This window comes from Danio aesculapii, chromosome 6, assembly GCF_903798145.1.
Source record: "Danio aesculapii chromosome 6, fDanAes4.1, whole genome shotgun sequence".
Lineage (NCBI taxonomy): Eukaryota > Metazoa > Chordata > Actinopteri > Cypriniformes > Danionidae > Danio > Danio aesculapii.
The window spans coordinates 60,541,541-60,554,040 of record NC_079440.1 but is presented as its reverse complement, the minus strand read 5'-3'; the positions used below and the strand labels follow the sequence as shown (position 1 = coordinate 60,554,040).

Here is a 12,500-nt window from a genome sequence, read left to right as displayed (position 1 = left end):
TATAACTATACATGGTCTCTCAAAAAGCTGCATCTTATTCAAGTAACAGTTCACCCTAAAATAAAAGTCTCATCATTTTTATTCACACTCATGTGGTGCTTAGTTGAATAGATAAATCACATTTTGTAGAAAAAGTTGCTTTTTGAACAGTAATTGTTGTGAGAGGAGCTATACAAGTTTTTTATAGATATATCACATTATATTTTATTTTTTTATTTTGTTTAATTTAATTGAATAAAAATGGTGTTTTATTTTATTTTGTTTAATTACATTTAATCTTGTTTTATTTTATTACAATTTATTTTATTACAACTTAATTTCAATTTAATCTTATTTTGTTTTATTTTCTTTTATTTTCTTTCAATTCGTTTTGTTTAATTAAATTAAATTTCTTTTTTCATTTATTTCATTTATTATTCATATATTATTAACATTTTATTTTGTTTAATGTAATTGAATATTATTTTATTTTATTAAAAATGTTTTACTAAATTTGTATTTTATTGAGTTTAATTTAATATACTTGTAATTTTATTTTGTTTTATTTTATTTCATTTTGTTTAATTTAATTTGAATATATTTTTATTTTACTTATCTTTTTCATTTATTTTAATTTGTCAACATTTTTATTTTTTATTCAAATTTACTAAAATTATCTTTTCAATTACTACAATTTTATTTTTATTTATTTGGTTTTATTTTATTTCATTTTGATATGTTTAATTTAATTTAAAAAATTATTTTATTTATCTTTTTATTTATTTTAATTTGTTAACATTTTATTTTGTTTAATTTAATTCAATCTTATGTTATTTCTTCATTTACTTTAATGTTTTTTTTTGAAAATATTTTATTTTATGTAACTAAAATTTTATTCTACATTGTTTAATTGTATTTAATGTTATTTTATTATTTTTTTGTTTAATTTAATCTTTTATTGCATTTAATTTATTACAATGTAATTAATTTTATCTTACTTTAATTTGGTTTATTTTATTTTATTTTATTTTGTTTAATTTAATTTATTTATTTTAAATTTTATTCATGTTTTTTAATTTATTTAAATTTATAAAAATTTTATTTAATTTAGTTTAAAATTATTTTATTTTTTATTTTATTTAATCTTGTTCTATTTTCTTTTCAAAGTAAAATAGAATAAGATTTTTTATTCTATTTTTAGAAAAGAATGAAGGTTTCATTTTGTTTACATTTATTTAATTTTATTTGATTTTATTTTGTTTAATTTAATTTAATTTATCTTTTTAATTTATTAAAATGTATTTTAATCTTATTTTTATTTTATTTTTATTTTTATCTTATTGTATTTTATTTAAATTATCTATTTTATTTTATTTTATTATACATAATTGTACTAACTTTACTAGACAAGCAAATGCAAATAGTGCTAGTTCTGTGTAAATTATCACCCCTTAAATAACCAGTGAAGTTTGCATTAAGTTAGTGATGCATATCTGCATTTCTGCCTCATTGCATTCTCGTCTTCTCTATACATTTGCTTTATATGTGGCTATCAGTTGATTAATAGTGCATGCATATAGGATTGATTTGTTCTCTTGTGGTGAATGTGTTCTGTTGTTTTTAGCTGTCGGTTCACTGTTGTGGTTGTGTTGGGATTCCTGAGCACCAGTGCTGTTGTGGTTTTCTGAAGATGCTTTGAAAAAACTGATGCTAAGAGAAATGTGGTTGAAGACTTACTGTAAACGCTGCTTATCTATCAAGATCTGCCTCTAATCTGTTTATGATATAAGTCAGGTCGAAACTATAAAGGGCATCCTCAAAACCCCAGGGTGTTTCTTTGTACAGTGTGTGTTTTTGTGAGGGCATATTCATGATAATGCAGAGATAAGATTTATTTTCACATAGTTGAAATGAATGAAATGTGTGTGTGAAAACAGAAACTGCTAGTAAATTGAATTGCAAATAAATAATAGCACACTGGATTAAACTTTAAATATCAAAGTGGATAAACAATTGTTTGTAAAATAATACATTTTTATTACGCTCTTAATAGATGTTTTGACTAATTTACAATGTAGTTTAATTTTAATTTTTGTGAAGTTTTCAAACTAATTTCGAGAGGAGCACGTGATATGATTGACTGCAGCTGGCCACTCATCTATATTCACTAGTTAGCCAATCAGATTAACCCCAACTCACTATAAGTAGCCTAGCTAGAACTACTCTCTTATCTTCGTTTTCCGAAGAAACCCCCCATCCACCCCTTCTCCTCCTTTCTTCCTTTACCACGGGGAGCTCTCGAGAACCACCTGATCTCGTACTCCCCGCATATGCTCTATGGACCAGGCGGGAGCCCTGGGCTCACCTATCTCCGAGCTCAGGGTTCTCTCCCGGGACAGCATGCTAAACCTGCTAACAGTTGTCAAACAATATCTAAGTGTGAACTCTTGAAATTATTTCAACAATGTGGCCTAGTTTACAGCGTAAAAATGAATGTGCTGAAATATTTTTCATTATTAAAGAATTGATTATTTTTGTTTAGTAAATAGAGTAAATTGTGTATAAAGAGAAATTGAAAATACATTTCATAAACAATTTTAAAACGATCATTTAAATAAACGTTAAATTTTAAAGTGCAAAAAAAAATTAATTCTTATAAATTCATATAAATTGTGCTCTGATTCACCTGTTTAACCTATTTTACAAAGTTTATTATCTTTAAAAAATCACTCCGAACATGCAAGTAGAAAATCTGCGATAGTATTTTACGTTACGTTTACGTAATAATTAGTGCTGGGCAAAAATTGAATTGCAGTTAATCAGATCCAAAATAAAAGTTTGTTTTGACACTATTTAAGGGTGTATATTTATTATGTATTTATAAACACACACATGGCAGCATGGTGGCTCAATGGTTAGCACTGTAGCCTCACAGCAAGAAGGTCGCTGGCTCGATTCCTGGCTGGGCCAGTTGTGCTCCGGTGCTCTGGTTTCCCCCACAGTCCAAACACATGCGCTATAGGGGAATTGATTAACTAAATTGGCTGATGTGTGTGTGTGTGTAAATGAGTGTGTATGGGTGTTTCCCAGTACTGGGTTGCAGCTGGAAGGGCATCCGCTGTATAAAACATATGCAGGAATAGTTGGTGGTTCATTCTGCTGTGGTGACCCCTAATAAATAAGGCACTAAGCCGAAAGAAAATTAGTGAATGAATGAAGCGCACACATCCATGCATATATTTTAGAAAACGTTCATTTGTAGTTAGAGACAAAATATATATGTATATGATACATAATAATAAATAATAAAATAATTTTAGATAAATAATTTTACAAAATAAGATGAATATTAGTAAATGTAAAATTTTTAATGTGCAAAAACTTTTTGTTGCATAATGTGCTCTAATCTTAATACTGTACGGGTTTTACATCGTCAAATCCATGTATTGATATAAGATAGTGACATAACATCACTCCAGACATGCTTTCAAAGTAGAAAATATTTTTTGTCAATTAATTATCGTCGAATAGTGTCTGATAATCTGTGTAGTCGTCCTAAAAGGCATTTACAATCAGTAATTAATCGCAACATCAAAGGTTGAGGGATAAATCTGCTCTCTTTTTTTAAAAGGTCTCTAAAAACAATCCAAAGTATCCTCAATTGGTGATTTGGTTTCTAAAGTCACCCCAGTAAAGTCTGCTCTAAATGTCAATTTCAAAAGTGTCAAGTGCAAAACTTTTTTATTTCTTTTTTTGCTAAATGTGCTCTGATTCAAATGTGTGTTTGATCAATTTTACGATGTCAAATCAATGCATTGATATAAGATGTGTGTCACTATTTTAAAAAACAATCTGCAATATTATTTACTTGTAATTTGTGTATTTGTCTACAATGTATTTTAGCCATCAATCAGTTATCAGTCGTCAGCATCAAAGGGTGAGGGAAGAAACTGCTCTCTTTTCTCTAAAGGGTCTCTAAAAACAATCCAAATTGGCCTCAATTGGTGATTTGGTTTCTAAATTCGTCTTGTAAAGTCTGCTCTTCTTTTTTAACTTTTTTTTTTTGTATCTAAGTAACAATTTTTTTTTTTACAAACAGAATTTGCTAGTGAATTTCACAGACATTTAAAAAAAAAATAGTAGCATGCTGAATTAAATGTTCAATTATAAATGCAATTAAAAATCTGCAATAATATTTTTCTTGTCAAATGCTCTCTAATAATCTGTGTAGTCCTCCTAAAATGCATTTCTAGCCCCAATCAGTAATCGGTGATCAGCATCGAAGGGTGAGGAAGGAATCTACTCTCTTTTTTCTAAAGGGTCTCAAAAACAATCCAAACTGGCCTCAATTGGTGATTTGGTTTCTAAAATCATCCTATTAAAGTCTGCTCTTCTTTTTTAACTTTTTTCTGGTCTTGTACAAGAAATTGCTAGTAAAAATCATAAACAATACCAAAAAAAAAAAATTACTATGATGAATTAAACAATCAACTTCAAAATGCAATGATTCTGAACAATTTAAATGTGTGTTTTGGCCTATTTTACGATGTCAAATCAATGCATTGACTAAAGATGTGTTTCACTATTTAAAAACATCACTCAAAGTAGAAAATCTCCAAGAGTATTCTCTTGTCAAATTCTCTCTAATAATCTGTGAACATGACATAAAATGCATTTTAGCCACATGTTAGTTATCAGTCGTCAGCAGCAAAGGGTGAGGGAAGAAACTGCTCTCTTTCTCTAAAGGGTCTCTAAAAACAATCCAAATTGGCCTCAATTGATGATTTGGTTTCTAAATTGGTCTTGTAAAGTCTGCTCTTCTTTTTTAACTTTTTTTTTTTTGTATCTAAGTTACAAAATTTTTTTGTACAACCAGAAATTGCTAGTGAATTTCACAGACATTTGCAATGAAATAAAAATAGTAGCATGCTGAATTAAATGTTTAATTATAAAATGCTAAATATTTTTTCTTGATAAACGTGGTCTTATTCAAATGTGTGTTTGAACCTATTTTACAATGTCAAATCAGTGCATTGAATTAAGATAATAAACACTCAAAAAAATCTGCAGAAAATCCTAAAAGTGGAAAATCTGTTTATTTTGTTTAATGTAATTGAATAAAAATTGTATTTTTTTTTTGTTAACTGTATTTCATTTTATTTTATTACAATTGCATTGTATTACAATTTTATTTTGTTTAATTTAGTTTAATCTTATTTTTATTTTTATTTGATTTATTTTATTTCATTTAGTTTAGTTTAATTTAATTCAATTACATTTCTATTTAATTTATCTTTTTCATTTAGTTTAATTTATCAACATTTTATTTTGTTTAATTTAATTGAATCCTATTTTATTTTACATTTAATTTAATCTTATTTTATATCATTTTAATTATTTTCAATTATTTTATTTTATTATTTTTATTTTACAATCCAAATTGGCCTCAATTGGTGATTTGGTTTCTAAATTCGTCTTGTAAAGTCTGCTCTTCTTTTTAAACTTTTTTTTTGTATCTGAGTTACTAAAAAATTTTTGTACAACCAGAAATTGCTAGTGAATTTCACAAACATTTGCAAATAAATAAAAATAGTAGCATGCTGAATTAAATGTTTAATTATAAATGCTGAAACTTTTTTCTTGAAAAACGAGGTCTTATTCAAATGTGTGTTGGAACCTATTTTACAATGTCAAATCAGTGCATTGAATTAAGATAATACACACTCAAAAAAATCTGCAGAAAATCCTAAAAGTGGAAAATCGGTTTATTTTGTTTAATTGAATTGAATGAAAATTATATATATTTTTTTGTTAATTGTATTTAATTTAATTAAGTTTTATTACAATTGCATTGTATCACAATTTTGTTTTGTTTAATTTAGTTTAATCTTATTTTTATTTTTATTTGCTTTATTTTATTTCATTTAGTTTAGTTTAATTTAATTCAATTACATTTCTATTTAATTTATCTTTTTCATTTAGTTCAATTTATCAACATTTTATTTGGTTTAATTTAATTGAATCCTATTTTATTTTACATTTAATTTAATCTTATTTTATATCATTTTAATTATTTTTAATTATTTTATTTTATTATTTTTATTTTACAATCCAAATTGGCCTCAATTGGTGATTTGGTTTCTAAATTCTGATCTTCATGTTTTTTCTGGTCTTTAAAAAAATGTAAAAACAGAAATGGCTTATAAAAATCACGAACATTTGCCAAAAAAAATATTGCAATGATGAATTAAGCAATAAACTTCAAAATGCAATGATTTTAAATGATTCAAATGTGTGTTTGACCTATTTTACTATATCAAATCAATGCATTGACTAAAGATGTGTTTCACTATTTTAAAAGCATCACTCTCAGTAGAAAATCTCCAAGAGTATTCTCTTGTAATCTGTGTACTCATCATAAAGTCGGCAGCATCAAAGGGTGAGGGAAGAAACTGCTCTCTTTCTCTAAAGGGTCTCTAAAAACAATCCAAATTGGCCTCAATTGGTGATTTGGTTTCTAAATTCGTCCTAGTAAAGTCTGGTCTTCTTCTCTCACCCTAGATGCCGGCGTATGCGGGGCAGGTGGGCAGTCATTACCCCCGTGCCCACCACAGCCCCATGATAAACCGCTCGGGCCGGATTCTGCCCCATCCCATGAGCGCCCTGTCCCAGCTCAGCTCTCAGATCGGCACCTTTACTCACGGTTCCCCATCCTCCTCAGGAAGTCAGTCAGCCACGCCCTCACCCTCAAGCTCCGCCCAGGAAGAGGAAGCAAAGTACCATGCAAAGGTACAAAAGCAATAAAATAAATAAAACGTGTAGCTTTGTCCAGGGTGCGTGCGAGGTAAAGTCTACAAGGGATACAGCTGTGGATACTCAAATTAATGTCGCATCATTTTTGTGATACTCTACAATAATAATTTATATTTTTACATTACTGTGAGAGTTGGATTCAGAGTTGGACTTGGTTAAACATTATAAAAATACAATTAATGGGTAATTTAATAAATAATATCAATAATACTTGGTATAATTACTGTTTTACATTACTGTGACTGTTGTGTTTAGGGTTAAAGTAGGGGTAGACTTTAATAAAATACAATTAATAGGTAATTTAATAAATAATATAAATAATACTTGGTATAATTACTGTTTTACGTTACTGTGAAGGTTGGGTTTAGGGTTTGGGTAAAGGTAGATATTAATAAAATACAATTAATGGATAATTTAATAAATAATATAAATAATAATTGATATAATTACTGTTTTTACATTACTGTGAGGGATGGGTTTAGGGTTAGAGTAGAGGTAGATATTAACAAAATACAATTAATGGGTAATTTAATAAATAATATGAATAATAATTGGTGTAATTACGGTTTTTACATTGCTGTGAGGGTTGGGTTTAGGGTTAGAGTAGGGGTAGACTTTAATAAACTACAATTAATGGGTAATTTAATAAATAATATGAATAATAATTGATATAATTACTGTTTTTACATTACTGTGAGGGTTGGGTTTAGGGTTAGGGTAGGGGTAGATATTAATAAAATACAATTAATGGGTAATTTAATAAATAATATGAATAATAATTGGTGTAATTACGGTTTTTACATTGCTGTGACTGTTGTGTTTAAGGTTAGAGTAGGGGTAGACTTTAATAAAATACAATTAATGGGTAATTTAATAAATAATATGAATAATAATTGATATAATTACTGTTTTACATTACTGTGACTGTTGTGTTTAGGGTTAAAGTAGGGGTAGACTTTAATAAATAATTTAATAAATAATATTGATAGGTCTTATTATAATTACTGTTTTACATTGCTGTGACTGTTGTGTTTATGTTTAGAGTAGGTGTAGACTTTAATAAAGTACAAACAATGAGTAATTTAATAAATAATATGAACAATAATTGATGTAATTACTGTTTTTACATAACCTTGAGGGTTGAGTTTAGGGTTAGGGTAGGGGTAGACGTTCATGAAATACTATTAATTGGTCATTTAATAAATAATATAAATTATAATTGATATAATTACTGTTATATATTGCTGAGAGGGTTGGATTTAAGATTGGTGTAGAGGTAGATGTTAATAAAACACAATTAATAGGTAATTTAATAAATAATATCAATAATTCTCATTACAATTACTGTTTTTACATTAATGTGATGATTGGGTTTAGGGTTAGGGTTAGGGTATGGGTAAACGTTAATAAAATACATTTAATGGGTAATTTATTAAATAATTTGAATAATAATTGGTATAATTACTGTTTTACATTACTGTGAGGGTTGGGTTTAGGGTTGTGGTAGTGGTAGATTTTAATAAACAGCAAACAGTGGGTAATTTAATACATAATATGAATAATAATTGAAATACAAATATTTGTTTTACATTACTGTGATGGTTGGTTTAGGGTTGGACTGGGATTAAACATTAATAAAAATACAGCTAATCGGTATTATAATAAATAATATAAATAATTCTTATTATAATTACTGTTTTTTCATTACTGTGAGGGTTGTGTCAGGGGTAGATATTAATAAAATACAATTAATATGTAATTTAATAAATTTAATAAATAATATAAATTATAATTCTCGTTAGGCGATGCAGTTGCGCATTAGGTAATGCTGTCACCTCACAGCAAGAAGGTCGTCGGTTCAAGCCTCGGCTGGGTCAGTTGGCGTTTCTGTGTGGTGTTTGCATGTTCTCTCCGTGTTCGCGTGGGTTTTCCTCCGGGTGTTCTGGTTACCCCCACAGTCCAAAGACACGTGGTACAGGTGAATTGGGTAGGCTAAATATTCCGTAGTGTATGAGTGTGAGTGAGTGTGTATGGATGTTTCCCAGAGATGGGTTGCGGCTGGAACGGCATCCGCTGCATAAAACATGTACTGGATAAGTTTGCGGTTCATTCCGCTGTGGCGACCCCTGAATAATAAAGGGACTAAGCCGACAAGAAAATGAATGAATGAATGAATGAATAATTCGTCTGCAGCTGTATCCTTTTTATGCAACAGCCATTGTGTGAATTATACATTGACGATGAGAGGGGTCAACTTTTTTGTTAGTTTTGTTAGTAATTTATTTAAAATTGACTTATAATTCTGGATGCATTGTTTGGGTCAAATATGGCCCACCATCACTAAACCTCTAACATAAAGCAGCAGAATTGAAAGTCTATTTTGCATGTGGAAACAACCTCATGCATTGTAAATTATCGGTGACTTCATATTTAAAGGTATTTTAACAAAAAAAAATCTATTTTCTTTAGCAAGGACTCATTCATTTAATCAGAAGTGACAGTCAAGTCATTTTATCAAATAAATACTTCTTATTTGAACTTTTACTTCATCAAATAATAATAAAATGCACAGATTCAGATAATATATGAAGCAGCACAACTGTCTGTATCACTGATAATAATCAGAAATGTTCATTAATCATCAAATGATCATATTAGAGTGATTTCTGATGGGTCATGTGACACTAAAGACTAGAGTAATGATGCTAAAAAATTCAGCTTTACACCACAGATATAAATTACAGTTTACACCATATACATGTACAGAAAACTTATTTAAATCGTAAAATATTTTCACGGTTTTACTGCTTTTTTAGTCAAATAAATGCAGTCTTCAAATCATACTTGTAATTTTTTTGCTTACATAATCACATCTTCAACTTCATGCATTGTAAATTATCCGTGACTTTATTATTAAAGGTATTTTTTAACAAAAAAAAAAACTATATTTTGTTCAGGAAGGACACATTAGTTCGAATAAAAGTAATACTCAAGCCATTTTATCAAATAAATACTGCTTATTTAAACTTTCAATTCATCAAATAATAATAAAATGTGTAAATTTTACTGTTTTTACAGCTTTTTTGTCAAATAAATGCAGTCTTCAAATCATACTTGTAATTTTTTTGCTTACATAATCACATCTTCAACCTCATGCATTGTAAATTATCCGTGACTTCATTATTAAAGGTATTTTTTAACAAAAAAAACAATATTTTGGTTAGCAAGAACACATTAGTTCGAATTAAAGTAATACTCAAGCCATTTTATCAAATAAATACTGCTTATTTAAACTGTCAATTCATCAAATAATAATAAAATGCAGAGATTCAGATAAAATATGAAGCAGCACAACTGTCTGTATCACTGATAATAATCAGAAATGTTCATTAATCATCAAATAATCATATTAGAGTGATTTCTGATGGGTCATGTGACAGTAAAGACTGGAGTAATGATGCTAAAAAATTCAGCTTTACACCACAGATATAAATTACAGTTTACACTTTATTCACACACAGAAAACGTATTTTAAATCGTAAAATATTTTACAGTTTTTACAGCACGTTTAATGAAATAAAAGCAGTGTTGTTGAGCTCATACATCACCCAGAAAGATTGGTGCATTACTGTCAGAAGTCATTTGCTCTATGGAAAAGAATGAATGTGATTTTTAACTCCGGAAGGGTCTGTTTGCGCGCTTTATAGACGAGTGTAAATGGCAGACGAGAGAGCTTTGAGAATAATTTCCCCTCTTTATTTAAAAGCAGCTTTGGTGTGAACGATTTTCCGTGTGTCTCAATAGTGTTTACAAATCTCTGCATTTTAACTTCACATCTTGACGTCTTTTGTTCAGTGTGATTTGTTGGCAAAAACACGGCTGTGTTTCTCTCTCTCTCTCCCTCTATCCCTCCTTTCATTTTCATTGTCCCAGAAAACCAATTACTCCTGCTTGTCCGTCATCCTCTTCTTTTATTGGAAGTGTCAGTTTGAATTTAATTTGAATGTTGCATGTAATGCGCAGGCAGCTCCAAATCCCTCATTATCGCGACGCTGCATGCTTAATTGGATTGGAGAATACAAAGAGTGAATTAACTTACATGATGTTTAAATGACATTGTTCTTCAGCCGGCTTACGCAAGGGTCCGGACTAAATACGCCAACAGAGTCTAGTGTGCAATTATACCTGGTCAGAGCAGATTCAAAATAAGCCAGAAGGGTTTGGGCAGGCTGATATCGATGGTTCAATGGTGCATTTTAATTTCAATTCCATCTGGACTACAGCGGCAATTAGCATGTGTCATTTGCATTGGTATTTGATTTGCTTGTGAATATAATCCACACACATGCACACTTAAATATGCGCTTCGATTTCCTCTCTCTGGAATGCGCCATGCACTTCTGCAGGACATATGTGTGTGTGTGTGTGTGTGTGTGTGTGTTTGTTTATGCTTCATTTAATTCAACGTATATAAATCTGAAGCATTTATAGTGGCAGTTCATTTTCTGAATGCATTTAGAACGTATGCTGTATATAAATATTCATGCACATGTGGATGTGTGTGTGTGTGTTTTTGCACGTTAATTAAATCTAGAGGTATTTCATTTGGAAATGTGCAGTACACATGCACATGTGAGACACATTTTAAATGTGGAGACAAAAACATACAGTCACATGCATGCTTGTGAATAAAGCTCTTCATGATGTTGCTGTAATGCACACATCATAAACAACACACACACACTGCATTCCCTGTGCTCACACAAGTGTGATGCTAAAGCAGTGTTTACATAAACTGTAAAGTATGAACGGACTTCACTACATACTACATAGTACACTAAGCTAAAATGCTCAACATATTCTCATTTCAAAAGTAAATAAATCAATAAATCAATAAATATTTGATCTGACACTATTGGCCCTATCATACACCCGGCGCAATAAGGCGCAAGACGTGTATGCCCAACACAATCTCACGGCAATTCGTAACTTTTTGATTTAGTGGCTAATTCGTATAAATTCGTACGATCTAATTCGTACAATTTAGTACGATTTGCTCATCCACTAATGACGGTTGGGTTTAGGGGTGGGATTAGGTGCCACGCCTCCTTTTAAAAATCGTACAATTTCGTACGACTGAACTCGTACAAATTTGTACGAATTAGCCACTAAACTGTCAAAACGTAAAATACTTACGTTTTCTCGTAAGATCAGGCTGGTATGCCGTGATTTGCTGCTATTTTCAGACCAGCGCAACCCTAATTTTCATGTTTTTATACCACGTTGTTCAGATAGCAAATTCATTTCTGCCACTTTGTGGACTCGTGGGTGTGCTGTTCTATAAAGGAGGTGAGTTAAGGCGCAAATCTTTAATGTGAAGCTGCTTTGACACAATCTACATTGTAATGGCGCTATACAAATAATGGTGAATTGAATTGAATTGTTGGCACGTTGCTATTTTGAAGAACATAAATAGTTCAATTTTGGTCGCCATTGACCAAATAAAAGCTGCTCTAACGTCCAGCGCAGAGTGCGTTAGTTATGCACCTATGCAGGTCCAAACGCTCACACATTGCCAGGTTTTTGAGACGTCTGCATCACCATATAGGGCATAAGAACAGGACGCGAGTTTGGATATATCTCTGTTTTTTGACCACACTTCATTATTATTGTTCATTTATTCCTGTGCTGGAAATTAGGACTGAATT

General features: G+C 29.8%; 1 protein-coding gene across 7 annotated transcripts in view; it reads left to right on the top strand.

Annotated features, from left to right (window-relative positions):
• tox2 (TOX high mobility group box family member 2) overlaps positions 1–12,500 on the top strand; it is a 288,055-nt gene that overhangs the window by 236,244 nt on the left and 39,311 nt on the right. For 4 of the 7 annotated variants that reach the window (XM_056460645.1, XM_056460644.1, XM_056460643.1 and 1 more), the window contains one exon: positions 6,541–6,768. The exons of the other annotated variants lie outside the window; for them this stretch is intronic. In XM_056460645.1, the coding sequence (XP_056316620.1) occupies positions 6,541–6,768 (228 nt within the window). The remainder of the gene's footprint in view (positions 1–6,540; positions 6,769–12,500) is intronic. 7 annotated transcript variants of the gene reach the window in all.